Source organism: Rattus norvegicus, chromosome 15 (assembly GCF_036323735.1).
Source record: "Rattus norvegicus strain BN/NHsdMcwi chromosome 15, GRCr8, whole genome shotgun sequence".
NCBI lineage: Eukaryota > Metazoa > Chordata > Mammalia > Rodentia > Muridae > Rattus > Rattus norvegicus.
The window spans coordinates 60,384,105-60,403,750 of record NC_086033.1 but is presented as its reverse complement, the minus strand read 5'-3'; the positions used below and the strand labels follow the sequence as shown (position 1 = coordinate 60,403,750).

General features: G+C 41.6%; 1 protein-coding gene across 10 annotated transcripts in view; it reads left to right on the top strand.

Moving 5' to 3' along the window:
* Positions 1 to 13,472, top strand: part of Dgkh (diacylglycerol kinase, eta) — a 169,499-nt gene extending 156,027 nt beyond the window's left edge. For 9 of the 10 annotated variants that reach the window (XM_039094036.2, XM_063274439.1, XM_039094035.2 and 6 more), the window contains one exon: positions 1,661 to 13,468. In XM_039094036.2, coding sequence (XP_038949964.2) covers positions 1,661 to 1,747 — 87 coding nt within the window. In that variant the 3' untranslated portion in view covers positions 1,748 to 13,468. 10 annotated transcript variants of the gene reach the window in all.
* Positions 13,473 to 19,646: the final 6,174 nt, after the last annotated feature.

Here is a 19,646-nt window from a genome sequence, read left to right as displayed (position 1 = left end):
AACACTCATTTGTGTTGTAAATTTATGCAACAGACACGAATTGGGGCTTGGCCTCAAGTTTGATATTCATCGCATACCCAAGAAATGTGAACTAGCCTTAGGACTAATTTCATTTACCTACATAGCATATGAGAACATTTGTTTTTCTGGGTCAGTTAAGTGTGATAAAAATGTTGCCCTAAATGTATCTCAAGCTTGAGTTGAGCTGGCTATAGAAAAATGGTTTTCTAGAAGGGTTTAGAATGGTTACTATTAATACTATTAATATTATTACACTTTATGCTCTAAAGTGTAAGAGAGAATGTGTGTGCTGTGTTCATGTGTATAATTCAAATCAGTTTGATCTGCTTCACTTCTAACTTCAAAAATAAATCCAGTCCCTACACTGTAGAACTGTGTGAACTTTCTTAGGACATTTCCTTTTGGTCATCTTGTAGTTAACTTTTTGGGGGAGTGTCAAGCAAGATAGGAGAGACAAACAAGAGAATCACTTAGAAGCACTAAGGGCTAAGGCCAGCTAGCCTAAGATGCTCTGCAAAGTAACTGAAGCAGCAAGAGAGACTGAGCCTCAAAAGGGGGAAGGAGAGAACAACTTCCAAAAGTTGGAGACCTCTGGACTTCACATGGTCACTGTGGCATGTGCATGGCCAGACTCATTCATGTACGTACACACACACACACACACACATATACACACACACACACACACACAACTTAATAAGATATTTTTATCAAATCAGGACTCCTGATGCAAATACAAATAAATTAAATTTTAAATTATAGGTAGTGGGCACTGGTATCTTCCTCTAATAAAACTCTACTTCTTTTTCTTCCCAAATCCTAGGTCTCATGTAGTCTAGGTTGGCCCCAAACTTGCTATGTAGCCAGAGATGACCTTGAAATTGTTATCCGCCAACCCCTGTCTAGAAAATCCTGGGACTTCAGGCATGTACCACCATGCCTAGCAGGACTCAAGCTTGATTTTAATGTAGCCCAAGAACTGGGAGTGGTGGCACATAATGCCAAAGGTTGGGACGCTGAGGCAGGAGGATTACTAAGTCCAAGAGTAAGCTGAGCAAGATAGTAGAGCCTTGTCTACAAAGAGAAAAGAAAGAAAAGTGTGTGTGTGTGTGTGTGTGTGTGTGTGTGTGTGTGTGTGCGCGCGCGCACGTGAGCGCATGCTCATGCACACACATGTGTCATACATGTGTCATGATAAAAACCTGTGCCTTAAAAGTCTGGTTGTCTTCCATCATTTGCCTCAGATCACAAAAGAGTCAATCTTTTAAAGAGAGAGAGAGAGACAGACAGAGAGGAAGAAACTATATTAGTTTTGACTCTTGCTTGAACACTTTCCCTAGCTGTTCATAATTCATGTAAATATCATATTTAAGAGGGGTTTGCATGGGCTATGGTATCTTTTTACTGACTGGTCATTTTTAAGTATGGTATTTTTGTTTTAATAACTTAGTTTTCTAGCTGTCATTTTCAGAGCCAATCAATGTGAAATGTTAACAAAATGAAGTAAATGCTAATTATGGAAATTACCAGTTGAAATGCTTATTGGTAAACTTGTCTTTTTTTCTCCCTCTGTTCTATTACTATTGTTTTTCTTTCTCTCTTTCCTTTTCTATTAATCGTTTTCTCTTATTTTTTCCAGGACCTGGGGATTCCGAAAGTGGGTCATATGAAGCGAATCCTCCAGGGAATTAAAGAGCTTGAACGGAACCCTCCCAACTTGGTCTGAGGTGTGATCACACTGGTGCTATTTCTGGGAAGCGAAGTCCTCACCACTCAATACAGAGTTCTTGGAAGCTGCTGGCTGTTCTTGTGATTTACTGCACAGATAAGCACCTCTGGAGCACCTCTCCCGATTGATATTTTGCTGTGGGTGAAGGTTTTGATTTGAGGTATTAGAAAAATAATTTTTTTGTGCCAAAAAAAAGACCATTTCACAAAGCCATGTTCTCATTGTGCAAACCTGACATGCTAAGAAATGCTCCCAGTAGTGGAAGAAGGATCAGACGAGGTTGCTTGTCTAGAAGGTGGGCTCGCCCGCCCACCCATCGTCCAGTGCCCTTAGATCTGGGTCCACAGGAGGGTCCTCTGCACCTGCGGCCAGTGACAGTGCGTATTGCAGCTGAAACTTCACAGGCTTCATGGCGAAGGCGATGGCTCCTCCCTAGAAGCCACCGGTTAGGGGAAGAAGCTAGGAGTCGAGCTTTAAGTTTCCCCCCCGACGTTCCCAGTATCCACTGGTCAAAGAATATGGTGAGCCCAGCCCATCACACACTATGACTGATGCAAATCTGATGCACGGCGTTCCTTGCCTGAGTTGTTTTTCTTTTTTCTTGCATGTCATATATATTATTGTAATATTTCAATAGCTTTAACGTCTATTATGATGAAATTTAACTTATTACCACCCATCTACCCAAGCACTTTTTGGTTGGTTAAGGGCACTTTTGAGTAAATATCCCATACCTAAGACTCTGTGAATGTTCCTCTGTGCCATGATCAACAGATGATATACATCTTATGCAAACCAGGTTATTGCCTGTCCCAACCACAGGTGTGGGCACATGGAGAATTATTGGGCATTTTCATAAGCTTACATGTTCGGTTGCCTAACAAAAACTTACTCCAACTTTCCAAACCCAAATTCCTACATTTTGTTCCCATTTTTTTTTCATTTCAATTTAATAACCATTTTGAGTTTCTGCTTTAACTTGTTAAGACTTGACATCCAGGAATTTTCCAAGGTCTCGGCTGAGATTCCTACCCTGGGTTCCGGGGACTAGCTGACGTGATTATTGACAGGAGTCACCGGTGGAAGGAATTTCATTTTGTTTCTTAAGGGCTTTTTGTATTGTCTCACATTTGGATAGTCTGTCAGGTAGATATTCCCCCTTTTCTAAACCATTGTGTGTCATTGTGGCTCAATAGAACTATCAAGTATTTGAAAGCCAAAGGTATACATGTCAAAAAAGTAAAGCAGAGGAATCTTTGCTTTCTGGTCATTTTATGCCAAAAATAAATTGTAACATTTGAAAGTTCTATAAGGGAATCAGGCAGGGTTGCTGACCCAGCAGAGATGGTTTTGATAATCTGCTTGGCAGGCGCTCAGTAGGTAAACATACCCACTCATGTGCACACACGTCATGCACCTTTACCTGGATGTGCACACTTACTGACATATTATCTTGAGATAAAGTATCCCTGGTACTTTTTAGACAATCATTTGCCCAATGCTTAGTGTTTTATCTTAACTTTTAACTTGGGTATTTGCTAGAAAAAAAATCACAAAATTTAAAGACCTTGAGAATAAATGAAGGCCCAACATGAAGTTCAGTGGCAAAGGGCTTGCTTAGGACAGACAAGGGCCTTGGTTCCACCCATGGCAGGGCAGAAACAAAGGGGTCAACAGACAAACCCAATGGGTCCCTGGCCATAGAACTATGTCTTATATTTTACCCAAGTTGTGCACAATGGATGCTCTCCAAAGATAATTCCTATCAAGGCTTTTGAGCTGATAATAAACCAGTCCCTTAGTAATTTCAATATTAAGCTTCACGCCTGTTAACCTTGCCAACATTTTCTCTGAAACCAGATCATCCCAGAGCTCTGCCCAGATCACGTTCAAGAGAAAAGAGGTGGGGGTGGGGAGAGGACTCCAGTATATAAAGAGTGTATTAATATAAAACACATGATTGAGTTTTCATCTCCCCCCAAATACATCATTGTCAACAGGAAAAACATTCTAATGGCTGCTGCCCTGGGGGTGCACAATGATTGGCTGTTTTTGCTTGGCAATCTTTTCAGTACCTGCTAACACCTTTTATGTATTCCGTAAAATCCTGACTTGTGGAAACACATTTAAATGGAATGGCTTTGGGATGATGGAAATTCTTTAAGATGACAGTTTGGACGAATGAGTTTGTCCAGTGTGAACATCCTCTCTAGTCCGTGCCTACAGGGGTCTGGATTGGACTCCAGCGAGCCCTGACACCTGCTTACCAGCAGTGGACTCCAGAGACTCCGTCAATCTCCTCTAGTGTCACGGAGAAGCTGTCTTATCCTAGTTGAGGTTTCAGAATGAGGGAAGTGCGAGTTGCCTGCCACTCGCTTGGTCCAGCCACATTCAGGGTACCGAGGGCTGGTTTCTGATCCTCGCTTAAGAGGAGAGAGATGCTCAGGTGGGCGCCCGACGGGACAGCAGCTGTCTCTCTACTCCAAAGCACTCCCCCCACTCCAGGAAGGGAACAGAGTCGGATGTCCTCCAGTGACTAGACAGTTCTCATTCATGTCCTCCCACATACTCACTGACCTCTGCTCATCTCCCTCCATCAGTTACCCCATGGCGAGACGTTGGAGGGGATTAGATAAATTTCCATTTTGCTGGACAGTTGAAATGGAGATATTGCAGTGGTTGAGAAGATGCCAGCAGTGGACGTCCAGACCATGTCCGTGCTGTCTGGCACCTTAGCCACTGTACACCTGTGGCTATTAAATTGGAGTTTAGTCTTACTAGAGATTCTGTTTATCACTTGCACTGCCTACATTTTGAATGCCCTGTAACCACAAATGAAGACTATTTCCACCATTACAAAAATATTTCGTTTGACAGCAGTGAACAAGTATCCCTGCTACCAAAATGTGGTCCATGGGCCATCAATCAGCATTAATGTCACCAGGGAGCTTATGAAAATGTAGACTGTTGGAGCTGACAAGATGGTTTCAACAGGTCTGGCGACAGGTTTGATGCCAAATGCCGTATAAAAGTGGAGAGAGAGACACTTACAGACTGTCCTCTGACCTCCATCTTCCCGCCATGGTGTCCTCACCCACATCCACACAATTAAAGGTACATTCTTTAAAAGCAGAACTTCATATTCACTCCCTGTCTGCTTCTGGAGTCTTCCTCCTGGTGAGGGATTCCTGGGGCCTCTCTCCAGCCCTTGGGGACATTAAGCTTCCCTGATCCCACACTTGGCTTAGCTTGGTCTTACTCAGTTGCTCATGACTTAATTCACGCCAACCGTTTCAGAAGAACATGGCCTGAGATAAAGATTAGGCAGTCTCTTTCAACTTGCATGTTCTCATTTTCTTGTATCAGTAGAGTGTCCTGTGGACATACTTCATGCTCGAAGGGACGTAGCGGCCCGTGCACACTAAATGGGTCATTAAGTATGCAAAAGGAAAAAAAAAAGAACCAGAATGATTGTAAGAAAGCTGAGTGTGCCGCTTGAACTCTGAAAGCAGGCATATTTTTGCTAGATTTGGATCTCTGTATCTTACGATAACTTCTCTTGATTTGCATGTGGTTCATAATCCCTTAAAAATAACTGCTAGCGGCAATATCTTCTTGGCCTCCAAATTCAAATGAATTCTATACCGAGATCTTTTTCCAGTGATTTATTGTCAGGAATCTGTCCCTTAATTATTTTTATTATAAATTACCCAAATGTAACTTCCTAGCTTCTTTGATGTATAAGATCTTACTCTTTTTATATGAATTGACAGGCTACTAATTGAAAAATTATAGGCTATACATCACCTAAAGTCAGTCATTTACACCTGCAGCTGAGCCAGAGTGCATTGTGAACCTTCATTTTCCAAGGGTGAATTCTTTAGGGATATCAATTTTAATTTATCTGTAAAAGTCAATCCCCCCTTTAACTCCAACTTCCGGAGACTCTCTTGCTCACCCCACCCCGAACCTCAGTGGACACATTCTCTGTCTGACAACTCTAAGTTTGTTAGATGCGGGATTTATGGGTGGTTAAAAGAGATGGCAGTTTTCAAACTCTACCCAGTGCAGGTGGGAATAAAGGAGATAGAGACGAAGCACCCTCAGAAGGACCGCCGTCCAGTGGGACTGCTTTGCTAGTGGCTTCCTGGTCTCCCCTTCTCTCCCTGCCCACCCCAAGGGGAGCAAGACCTTCCTCTCCCCTGTTTCTGCTGTGGTGTCCCTCAGGTGACATCTGTGTCACAGTATCTGTCACGTTGGTAGTGATACCTTAGCAATAGGATTCCTCCACAAAGAAGCAACTAGAACTTTTCAAGGGTGGTAATTGTTTTTTTGCTTTTTTTTTTATAATAAGCAAAACATTATTTTTCTTTATATTGTTTTCCAGGTTTTGTTTAGACATATTTATGTTAGAAGAGAATGTATCAAGGTTTGTTGATGCAGAGAACAAAGAGCTAAAGACAGCTGGACTGTACCTATCTTTTTGTATAGTATTTCCAGGTAAAGAAGTTAAACCAAGACTGCATTAACTCAATAACAATGCTTAAGATGATAGACTCCACATTATATATCATAAGTGAGCAGCCTACTTCCGTTTATGTAATTTAAAATGTAATATTTACATTATTTAATATACTTCTATTTTTTTGCACTTCCAAGTTTTCGTTGGAAAATAAAAACCAAACCATAGCCTAAAAAGTACTTAAAAATCCACATAAAAATATTTCCTATTAGCTACAAGTTACCCATGTGTAAGACTGTGTAAATAGTCTGGCCATTTCATATTCTCTACATTTCAAAAGTAAATGAATCAAAGAACAGGGTTACTTATTTAAAATGCATTAAGATAAAGACATTTCATGCTCAACTGCTGTCAAAGTAGAATAATGCAGTTCAACACATAAGCAAACCAGGAAGAAGGAGGTTTTGTGACCCTTAGTGTTTGATTGTAGTGTTGCTCACACAGCTTAGCCATTTCTACAATCTGAGTACTACCTGCATATGCAGCTGAAGGTTGCTAACAGTGCTGGTAGCTCGTTCTGTAATAGGTTTGGGGATTATAACACTCACAGCCTTGTGAGTTCTATCTTATATACTGAAGATGACCAATACATTGGAGTAATATATTTATCTAGAGCTGGTAAATATGAAAATTATTTTCAAACCATCGATTAAATGAGGTTGACTTTTTTCTTCGGGTGGGATAAAGGTCACTTGTATAAACAAATCTCTATTTGTATAACAGCTTTCTCCTACTGGTGTTATTAATTTTCATACTACAGCCTTTCTTACCTTTTTATACCAAAAGAGTCGTCGTGCTGCTTATTCAAGCTTGCCAAGATGTGTTTGAGTCTGAAGACTCTTGGCAGGCAAAAATACTTAATAACAAGCAGATACAGAAGCTTTGTATAGTTTGTGGCTTTAGGGGAAAGAGTTGTACTTTTGATTTTCTCTGACGTCAGCATTGTCCCATGACAGTATTACTTAGAACGGCTGTATAAATCAGTCCCCTTATTTATTATGCTGTGAAATGTACTCTTTATACAGAATACGTAGTCTAGCTCCTTTCCTTTTTACTGCTGTTGCCTGGAGTGTGATGGCTCTGTTAATGGTTGACTTATATACTTGAAATGCTCATTTCTGTGAAACAGACGCCCAGTGTACTCCTTCTTTAAAAAAAAGAAAAAGAAAAAAAAAGAGAGAAAAAAAGTATTTTCTTTCCTGTCTTAGGTAACTGAGTTACAGTTACCAGTCATAGGAACTTTTCTACCAAGTGATTTTTATATCTAAAAAGGCACAAAGGAGAAAGAAAGGCTAAAATGGACAATGTGTTTAAGAGCTCCGTTAGGATGTATTTTGCCCGGCCTACGTTATGTCTTCAGTCTGTACGTTTTTTTCTTGTGGTGGGTTTTTAATTACTGTGGTGGAGTCATGTCTGTGTTGCACTGGCCAGTCTGGCATTCTGACTAACGTTGAATCTTGAACCCTACAACAAATCTAGTACCTCTGATATCGAGCCCATGTCCCAGAGTCTCCGTCGGAAACCCGTTTCCTGGCTTTGGGGCACACTGCAAATGGAACCCACGGTGGATAACCTTTGCTTATTTCTGTCAAGTAACCAGAAAGTTTAGCTAAGTTTCTCATTGTTTCATTTGCATTCTTGACTCAAATTTAAAAACCTAAACATTTAAAATGCATTTGCACGACACGCCATGCAGAATAAAAATCACTTGTTTTTCAAGGAAGGAACAAATATCCTACTGAACGTTGCAGAGCAAAGAATTCGCTTTCATCCCTAAATCCAACTGTTTTTCTTCTTCTGTTTTATGATGTAAGCAGCAGGTGAATCATGAGCCACATAAACCCATTCGGGAGATTAAAAATTAATTTGCTTTTAATGACAGCTTCATATTTATTTCCCTGTCGTAGATGCTTTTATTGAGGATAGGAAAAGTGAGAATATATAGATATTTCAGGAACATGAAGCAGTTTGGCAAGGCCCTAGACTTGAGTTTGAACACCTTTTCTCTTTGTATTACAGAAGGATCGAACCCATGTAAAATGTATCATATGGTGGGCACCTTGGAAAGCTCCCACTGGTCAAGTCTAACGTCCTAGCTAGAAGTTAGCTAATTCATTCTCCGAGGAGGCCATTTTACTGCAGAAATTTGCAGGTCAATTAAGGAGGCCACCAGGGTTGGGGAGCTAAACTCTTAGACATTTAGAAAGGCCCCTGCAAATGTTTATTCCCAGGGCAGAGCTGTCTGTGCTTTCCAAATACACAACAGACAGGTGGATCTAGGCATGGGGACTCAGACGGTTCCTTTAAAGGACATCATAAAGATGACTCAGTCCATACAATGAACACCAAAGACATTTTCATGAGTTAGCTGAGCCCTGAAGGGTGTGATATGTTTTCCTTTGAGACAATACTTGTTTTTCACTCACCTCTTGGATCTGAAGAGGTTCATTTGGGCACACCTTGTCGCTGGCCCATTATGTCCTCTACACACTAATATATTTTGGTGCCTTGGGTCCCCAGCTCTAAGAGTTGCCCAACACTGCCAGTTTTAAGTAATCAAATTTTTTTCTACTATAAGAAAGGACAGATATCATCAGCCCTACCTAAATTTACTATGTTTTTTTCCAATGACATTTTAGTTTAAAAGAAAGGCATTCCAGTTATAACATGAAAAAGAAGTGGTCCAATCTGGTAACCCTGGACAATGCATTTGGAAATAAAAGTGGAAGGCAAGTGTCTCAGTGATAGAGTGTTTACTCTGCAAGCGGGAAGCCCTGGCTCACTCTAACATTGCAATAGTAGAAACAACCAACCACAGCAAAATGGAAGTGAGTTTGAGTGAGTAACATCTACCCAGAGTAGGTCCTGAGTCTCTGAATCTGCCTATTTAGGTTTTCTGTGTTCATGTTAAATGGCTACTTTAATGAGATGAATACAGTTTTCAGTCAAGGCCCTCACATATTTCCTTAGAGTAACTGCCCCAAAAAGGGACATCACAGAAAAGCAGTCACTTAGAAGCAAAGCCACAGGATTCCTTGCCAGCTTTCCCCTGGGATGTGACAATCTTGATGTTTAAGCACTGTCCACAGTGGCATCTTTAATCCAGAGCTTTCCCTCTTCCCTACATTCTCTGGCTTGGACTAGTATTCTGTTGTTGCAGCACACCTCCAAAGACATCCCACAGAGAAACAAGCAGATGTCATCCCGATTGTTTGCCACAGTGGACTAAAAGAAAGAAGTGTGAGCGTATAGTCACATGACGTTTTGATCTAGTCACTAATTGATTCTTTTGGTTTTAGCCAGTCAGGGAAGAAGCCATGGTAGACGATTTCTGCTCTGAGGGGTTCTTTGTCAAAGCTGGCAGTTCTTATAGCATAGCTTGATGACTCAGAGCTCCTGTGGCATCCCCTCCCCCAACACTGGAAGGTAAACACCATGTGACAAGGAGAAATCCTAAGCTAGAATTCATCTGTGTGACTTTTGTTTGCTTTGAGCTTATTTGTATTATTTGCAGATATGGTCTTAACTGATGGTCATATCCCAGGCTGGCCTCAAACTCACCGGGTAGCCCAGGATAGCCCCAACTTGTATTCCTTTTCCACATACCACTATAGCATGTTGTTGGTCGTAACAACAACTTTCATGATGACAGATCTGTAAATGATTATTCTAGAATGATAAAGCACATTGACTTGCAGATATTACTTTGCCAGGAATTCGTTTCCACAGTAACCTGCCATAGAGATGACCCTACTTTGGCTATAACTTCAACACTTGTCCTGTTGTGGATGTCAGCTAAATGGCACCAGTGTTTTGATGTGCAAATGAGAAAGGTCTTGGGACCCATAATTGTTTTGTTCCCTCAACTTTTACTTGGAAAACCACCAAAAAGATAACACTGGGATTATGACACTGTTTTTCTGACAAGATATTTGTAACCTAAACTATGAAACAAAACTGTTCATCCTAATGGATTTTGGATTACAGAAGTAAAATTTTTATAGTTTTTTTGTTGTTATTTATGCAGCTGTGTATTTCCTTTTTTACCATCTCAGTTCAAATGGCATCTTTAGTTCTGTGCTGCCTTGGCTGTGGTAAAGTTAATCCCACGGCCTTGACTCAGTCTTTGCCATTTTCTTTCCTGTCCTTTTGCCAATTCCTCAGCAACTCAATTTCCTACTTGCTTTCTCACATCCCCGAGTACGGAGACACACATTTGCCTTGTGTTCTCTTTGCTAAAAGTCCTGAGTAGGCTTTCCTGTCCCTTAGCAGTGTGGATCAGTGTCCATAGGCCTTTGCCTCCAGAATGGCTTATTCAGCACAGAGCAGGGGAGGCAAGGACTGATCCGTCAGCCCAGCTCTGCCTGCTCTGCCTCCCTTTAGCCCTGCTTCTCCCCTCTGTCAACCTTTCTAACCCAGGAGTGCAGAGCAGCACCAGCATGGGATTTAGTACCTTGGCAGAATGACCTGGTACAGGTCAGCTCACCCAAGAAACAGTGCACATTCAACCTTCTGTGATGCTCTGTTGGGAGGCCTCCAACCTGTAATGCTTCAGCTTCAGCCTTCCTACCGCGTGCTTTTGTTGTTGGTTGTTAAATCCATCTCAATGATAACTTTCAGGGCAGTATTTCTTCCACATTTCATGTATATTCAAAGTTTTTCTGTTTGTGTCATATTCAGTTACACACACACACACACACACACACACACACACACACACACACACACACCTCCCACTGAATTTTTTACTAGTTCTGTAGTCCCAGAGTATAGCTAGCACATAATAGGACTTTGGCAAAAGTTTTTGAATTCTATTTTCATACTGTCTCAAACTCAAAATGCCTTCAAAGTCTTGTGCTTGCAAGGATGCGTGTCTTCTGTGCAAACAAACAGAAGTCATCAGGCAAAAGCAACTATTTTGTCAAGGATCCTCACCCAATAATCACATTCCTTTACATCAGGAATATCTGTCACATAGGAATTCTTGTTTCTGAAAGTGAGATATGATTTCCAACATTTCTGACAAAGTTTTGCTTGTAAATCACACACCTGCCCTGCAGATTGTCTTTCCGTTCTATACACTTGACTACTTACAGTCTTCATAGACAAATATATATTAATTATGGACTTGGAAAGGAATAGAAAACAGTAATAAAGGTGAAATTTTTAGACAGTATTTGCCCAAGAAGACACAGATGAAATTTGCATGATTTTGGGCCATTTACTGTTAATGTTTGTCGTATTAGAAATGTAGGAAGATCTGTGACTATCATTACTCTTCTAAAACATAGTGACTAAAAATTTGCTATTGCCTGTGGGCCTGTTTTCCTTTACGACTCTCTGAAGCCATTCTACCATGTCCCCAGATAATGGTAAAAGTTATCACAGCGCTCTTTAAGTTACATCTCTTGGATGAACACCAGTCAATTAAATAATTAAAGTGCCTCTTCTAGGCACTTGGTAAACTTTCCCTCCTACTTTGTAACCTTGATAACTCACTTAGATGCTGAGGGTACGGGTCAAATAAGACAGGACTCTTGTCTGGTGGACTCTACATTTGTTCACAAATTGATCTTTCTAAAGTCTGTGAGAGTCTTTTACGACAAACAAAAGCAGTTTCTTCTCTCAGATTATTTCGTCCATGTCTCCTCCCACCCCAACGCCCTCCACACCAGCCAAATCTAAGTCACCACGAAGCAACCCCACTGTTATTCTCACAACTCTCATATTCTCATGTCAGCCCCAGTGCTGGCCATCGCTGACCAAGAGTGTGCCTCGTTAACCCCACGCCATGCTACTTCTGCTGCACGAGGGCCTGTGCTGGACGCAAGTGTCTGGTTTATAGAACAGGAAAAAAAAATCTCAGGTTTATTTTGGGAAGGCAGAAATTCATGACATTTTAAGCAAAATACATGAGGCAACGTCACAAACCCACAGGAGAGGATGAAGGTCACACAGTGTTGCTTTGGAGATCAGAAGTCTCCATTTGCAGTTGGTTGAAGTGGGTTGGCGTTACCTTAGATGTCCTGATGGTTTAGGTAGGAAGTAATGACATTTGACAGGGAGCAAACCTGTTATCTCAGCATTAGTGACAGTGGGTGTATGTGTCCCACAAGGGTCTGCTCTGTAGATGAGCCACAGCAAACATTTGTGTTATGATACTGACTTCTGAATATTCATTGACAGGTAGGCTATAGATTTCCTTTATTGAGAATGAAAAAATAAACTGTCTTTACTGTCAGTAACTTTTCAGGGAGGGATTTGCTGGTTTGTATTTTCACATTTCAATAAGCATATTTTGAAATCACTATTTCCCATCATCTAAAATACCGTATAAAATAAGAGACACATCTCTTAGCAGAAGAAAGGTCTTAACTTGATAGCTTTTATGCTTAGTTTGACTTTGTAGATGTTCCACAAAAGAAGGGGGCAGGGAAGGCTGGGCGCTGTGCCCTTCTACCTAGGACATTCATTTCACTTCTCAATAAACATAGTCAGAACTTATTTCCCATCTGTTACTATCATGGTAAAAACCTAACATAGCTCCTTCTCTTCTTTATATTGCAAAAGATAGTTTTAATTTAGTCTTGCCATATTTATAGCTAAGAATTTACTACGTTTTGGTAGTCTGTTTTGAAACTAAAAACTTATATCTGAAAGATGCAGATAAAGTCTGCCTATTTCTTACACAGTGGGCTCTGTTTGCTACAGAAAAGAGTGAAACTTTTCCCAGCTTAGCACACTTGCCATTGAAATGGACCTGACAGAGCAGAGGTTCTGACTTTGGCTCTAATTACTTTTAATAATGATAAGACGTGAGTTTTGTTTGTTTACATGCTGTTTACAATGGCATAATTTTTAAAAATCTATATGAGAACTGAGATATTTATTGCATACTATTTTAAAGATGTTTTAATGTGTTTTCACCTTTGGAATATATTGTTACATTTCCTTGTACAGATAATTTGGGTGGCTTTGTTAATGTAGCTAATAATTTCTATGACTACTAAGTGACCAGTTTCGGTGCCTTCTCTTGTGGGATGCATGACTCTGTATTTATTGTAAGGAAGTCACTGATGTGTGTATTTTTGTACTTCGCTGAGAGTAATGGTTGATGTACCTGGTGATGAGAGACGTCTTTCCCAAAGGGCACTGCCTTCAGGTTGACCTTCTCAAATAAAAAGACTGCATTGAAAGGTGTGAAGTCTGCGCTCTTTCTGGAGGGACATTGTTGCAATGGTTGTAAGAGAAAATACAAAGTATCTTTTTTTTTTTTTTGGTTCTTTTTTTTCGGAGCTGGGGACCGAACCCAGGGCCTTGCGCTTCCTAGGTAAGCGCTCTACCACTGAGCTAAATCCCCAGCCCCTACAAAGTATCTTTAACCACGCTTCCCACTCCCGCACACACCCTGGCAATAGTGTGCATGGTGTCAAAGCCAGGATGCTGGTACTCATACAGTCAAGATGCTCAGCAGTGGGGTCACCCACAAGGCTCCCCTCGACGCTCATTCACGAGCACAGTTCCTTCCCGTTGTGTCTTCTTCAGCTACTTTTCAACTCCAGGCAACTGATAATCTGTCTCCATCGCAAAACTTTCATTATTTCAAGTATTAGTGGAATTACACAGTTCATGACTTTGTATGATTCCTACCACCGCCACAGATACATCAAGATCAGTGTACATATCAGTGTGTCTTTTTGTTCCTTAAGTTTTTTATTGATGGATAATATTCCATATGGTAGATTTATTAATGTTAAAAACAATTTGGTTTACCCCAAGAGAAATAAGCCCTTGATGTTTACCACAGAATACTTAAGTTCCCGGCATGGGAGCTAGAGAAATACCTCGGCAATAAGAACACTTGCTTGCCAATCAGGGAGACTAGAGTTCAAGTCCCAGCACTCATATAGCAAGCCTGAGCATCCTGCCCATACCTCAGATCCCACCTCTGAGGAGGGCAAAGACAGGGGCACCGGCTTGCTGAGAAAATGTGAACCCAGTTCACGATGAGTAACTCAAACAGCTGGAGAGCACCGGAAGAGTACATCAGGACCCTTGCCTGGCCTCCACATGCACGTGTGTCTGTGTGTACACTGCACAAACAGAGAGAAACAAAGACTTTTAAAAAGAGAACAGAACAGCAGTGGGAAGATGGTGCAGTGTGACTAGGACCTACCTGCAGGGGGCAGCAGAAGGTGAACGTGGAGTACGTGTGCATGGACATAGATGAACGTGAAAGGGGCCGAAGACAGGGCAGGCAGGCAGAGGGTACCGAGGGCAATGTTAATGAGATAGAAAGGAGGGAACAATGACGAATACTCCATAGTTATGGCCTGGGCTTGGAGGTTGGCTGTAGATGAGGAGCATGAACCCAGAAGTCTGGGTTGGTTTTCACAAGAGTTTATTAAGTGGCGGTGGGTAGGATGTCCACAGCAAACATAATACTGGGGAGAATCTCTGAAAGGAAATGCAGATATGAAGGCCAATCTCTGGTGAGCTAAAGTCGTTAGAGAGAAGGAAGTTGTCCTAAAAAAACAAAACAAAACAAAAAAACAAAACAAAACAAAAAAAACTTTGTGAACACAGAAAGTGAGTCCCTCAGAGTTTGACCCAGAGAGATTAGAAAATGGACCCAATGCCTCAGTCAGAATCAGAGGCCACACTGTTACTCAGTGAGAATCAGAGCCCACAGTTAGGATGCTGACCAAAGCCTGGCAGACAAGAAATCCTTACTGCTGCTGCCCAGTCTCAGGCTGCTGTGGACTGAAAGGGAAGAGGCAAGGAAGGGAAGTTGTTTGTAGAGCCTCAGGCTCAGGACTGCAGAGCAGTGGTTACAAGGCATGTTTGAAGTCGAGACTGGAAGAGCTCCCCTATGTGGTCAGTAAGCCTAAAGATGCACTTTTCCTTAGGATAACCTGGTTTCCACCTCATTCACAAGGCTCTGTGCCCAGGAGGAATAGTTGGGGGAACAGGATTCGTAGCTGAGAATATAGACTATGGGTAGTTGAGAGTGGGGTCAAACCAGAGGGGATAAAGGTGGAGGAGAGAACTGTTCGAATCTGGAAGGGATCATCATGGGAAAGCAGGCTTAGAAATGAGAACAATGAGACCGATGGAAAACACCGTGCTGTCTGAAGGCCTGATACGTCATGGGGAAAGGTTTCCTAAGAGACAGGAATGCAGCACTACCTGGCAACTGCCTGGAACCTGTTCTAGTTTGTTTTCCCATGCTGTGACACAAAACTTACCAAAACAATTTGGGGAAGAGGGAATTAGCTCATCCGATTCTGCTTCCGGTTCCAGTCCCTCACTGAAGGAAGTCAGGGAGGGGGCTGTGGAAGAAAGCTGCTCACGGGTTTGTTTCCCAGCCGTTTATTACACTGCCTAGGCGCCCCCTGCCTAGGTATGGTACTGCCCACAGTGGGCACATCAATTAGCAATCAAGAAAATGTCTCAGACATGCCCAGAGGCCAGCATGACTGGGTAATTCTTCAGCTGAGATTTTCTTTTTTCAACTGTGCCAAAGTCATAACCAAGATTAGCCATTATGGCACCCATGGAAATACAGGGAAGAGAACCATTTCCTCTCTATATCCAAATGTGTACAACAGTGCTCAACACATATTTATTAGCTGAATAAATTGGAAATGATTATGTCAAGTCAAAGGACCAAATAATCTTAGGTCCCTTTCATTTTTTACAGTTGATCATATAGAAACACAAGATATGCATCCTAACTACAACTTAAACTCCAAAAGAGTAGTGTAGTATCCCTCTCAAAATAAACCATGATAGCCAACGCTTCTGTGCGTCTATGTAAGGATCCCATGGCATTGTCTGATTCTGATGGACTTTCTGAATCATTACATCAGACCTCTTCCAAACGCAAATCACGTTGTCCTACATACAAATTCAATCTGTTTGTGTAGCTCCAAGTCTCACATAATCACCAGACCCAGTGTCTGCTTTCAGAGCTAATGGCTTCTGAGGCCAGAGCTTGGGGATTTTTGCCAGGAAATTTAACTAGCGCTGATATTCCCGACGAGAGCATCGAGAGCCATTCGAATGCTCTAGGGTCTTTCCTTGCTCTGGAACCGGCGTCCGTTTCACCTGGTGCCACCACGGGTACAGTCACAAAATCTGACAATGGCTGCATGATGTCATGGCTGCAAGGCTGGTGCCAGCCGTAAGGAAAAGAGGCTACAACAAAAATAAAGCAGAAACCCAGTAGCATCCTAGCAGAGTGCAGCAAGTTTTTGTTTCTGCCATTAGATCTACAATGAGTGTGCAAAACACCATGAGCTTAGCATTAGCTCCATTTGGATATCCTCACGCCAGGACGTTGACACTTCTTTACCAACGGTGTTTTTAATAAAAGTGGACACTGTCCTTTGAGAGACTGGCACTGGTGGGTAGACCTTGTTCTCTACCTAGTTCCACCCTGATGCAATCCACTGTCCTGCTTAAATCCCTGTTGCCACACGCCAGTGTCACCGGTTAAGGCCACAAGGGAGAGATATTGTATCAAGAGTCACACAAGTCATAACCATGTAATATTTGAAGGTTTTGTTATTTTATTGGTACCAGCAAAAAAATATTTCTGAGCTAGAGCGATGCCTCAGTCAGTAAGGTACATCAATACCCGGGTTTAATCCTCAGGCCCTCACATTAAAGAAGCCAGGTGTAGGGCTTCTTGCTTGTAATTCATCACTGGGAGGTAGAGACAGGAGGATCCCCATCACTGGCCAGCCTGTCTAACCTAATTGTGAAGGCTTCATTCAAATGAGAGGCTCTGTCTCAAAAGACAAGGTGGGCAGCTGGGGAACAGAACTCAGAGTTGACCTTTGACCTCCATGCAGCCATGCACGCATACAGGAGTACCTGTATTCACCTGTATTCACGTGCGCACACACACCACATACAGAAGTGCTGCTTTGTTAAACATTGATAATAAACCTCATGTGCACATTGCTTTTATGTATGCATATAAATTACTTGGGGGACAGATGCTGGAGGGTCACAAGTTTGAGGCCTGATTTGGCTGCAGAGTGAGTTCAAAACCAGCATGGGTCACTTAGACCTTATCTTAAAAAAAAAAAAAACAATTATTTTAAGTGAAAAGGTGGATGGGAATATAAGTCAGTAGTAGAGCAGTAGCATCCATGAAATTGAAAGCACGTTCCTCAGAATCGTGAGAAGAATATTAAGAATCTGGGGTATACGGACTGCGAGGTTCAGAGCACGGTGCAGTCTCACCAGTAATATCCACAAGAAATCTGGAAGGGAACCTAGCCTGATCGTAAACTGTTCATTACTGATGAAAGGAGAGAAGCCTCACTGACAGTAAGAATAGTTAGCATCTCAAGGCTGAACTGGATAAAGGCTCCTTACCCCAGAATGACAGATCTTCAACTGACAAAACCCCACTACTACGTAACGCTCTCATTAGCTTAATTGTGGTTTGATGAACTATGCGGTTCCAACTGGAAATCGAGTTGTTCAGGCCAATCTGCTGATTTGAAAGTGATTACCGCAGCTGACAAACGCTCCTAACATTTTTTATTTTTTCTGCCTAGAGCATTCTTTAATTTTAAAAGCACAAGTTGGCTTTATAATAAAGCCAACTATACAAATTACGTTGAGACAGGCTTTATCATAGAGACTTCGGTCTGTTGAGATAAAATGGATGAAAGGGAGCTCAAAGTCAGGTAAAAAACAAAACAAAACCCCTGATCGTCTTCTAAATTTCTTTTATTTCTACTCATATTTATTCTTCAGTCTTTAAGAGCTTTGGTTACAGTGTTTTAAATATTAATTTTGTTGCTTCCCTTTGTGGTCTGAGTCGGAGAGGAAACGTCTCAGGCTTTCTCCTTTTCACTCTCCAGCACACACAGATGCACACATTCGTGAACACAGAGCACTATATAAACAGAGTATGAGTCTGTTGTGTTAGATTTTTGATTTTTAAAAGTGTTTGAGAGGTCAGAGAGATGGCCCAGTCGTTAGGACCAATGGCTGCTCCTCCAGAGGACCCAAGTTCTGTTTTCAGAACCCTCATGACAGCTCACAACTGTCTGCTATTCCAGTTCCACTGGATCTAGTGCCCTCTTCTGGCCACTGTGGGCACTTCATGCTCGTGGCGCACAGATACACATGCAGGCCAGCACCCAGACACATAGTATAAAATGGGGGAAATGTGTGGATTCCTCATTTAACCTGTTTTCAAATAAATGGGTGTGAGGCAAATGGCTATACTTCTCTCACTCGAGAGATGGAGCAGGAGAGTAGGTCAGGAGTTCAAAGATAGACCTGACCACGAGGCAAGGATTAGGCCAGCCTGGAATACAGGATACCTTATCTCAAAATAGCTATTTAAATATATAAGTAATAAATATGTAAATAAACAAAAATTTCTTTGTGATTTAATACTAGTGAGTGTTTTATTGGAATACCTGTTTTACCTTTACACATATGTAAGTAAAATTTCCTCTATCAAAAAGGGAGGTGGAAAGGGTTTCAGAAGTCTTGACTTAGGAAAAATTGATGCCATTTATAAGCGTGATACTAGATTAACCTTTTGCGTATAATCTGCCCAATATCTGTGACGGGATACTTAGTTCATGAACATGATAGGACAGCTATTTTTGTAGGACCCAAGGATTCACATTCATGAATGCTAACGGTCCACCATTGAGATACCTTAGGACTGTGGATTACACCATCATCCAGCAAGGTTTTATTTTATTAATGAGTAAGAATTTTAAAAAAAATTATCTTGGACAGGACACCCTAAGTTCTAGATATTTTCTATAGTGTTTGTTCTGAAGCACAGAATATGCACTCCCAGGAAGTTAGCAAAAGAGTGGATTCCATCATTTCTCTTCATCGGGCCAGTGTTAGAAATATGTATAGAAATATGTGGGGACATTTTAATTGTAAAATGTCACTATGTTGCTTTAGATAGCGTCATGTGAGGCTGAGGTGTAGAGAAATGACTCAGTAGCCAAGAGGACCTGAGTTCAGCTCTCAGCACCCATGTGGGATGCTCACAAAAGCCTGTCTCTCCAGCTCCAGGAGTCCTCTGTCACTTCCACACATGTGGCACTCACACGGAGACAGACAGACAGACAGACAGACAGATACAATTAAAAATAAAAATAAAGTTATAAAGTTAAGAGGATAGACTAGGACAAGCATGTCCCTTCGCTTGGAAAAAGTTGACACTTTACAATTAAAGAGCTGGGCCTGGAGATTGCCTCCCATAATCTCAGCAATGCTGTGAACTAGAGGCCAGCCTGGGCTGTATTGTGCTTTCCAGATTAGATTAACCTGGGTTCCATAGGGAAACATGTTTTTAATAAAAAAAATAAGGAA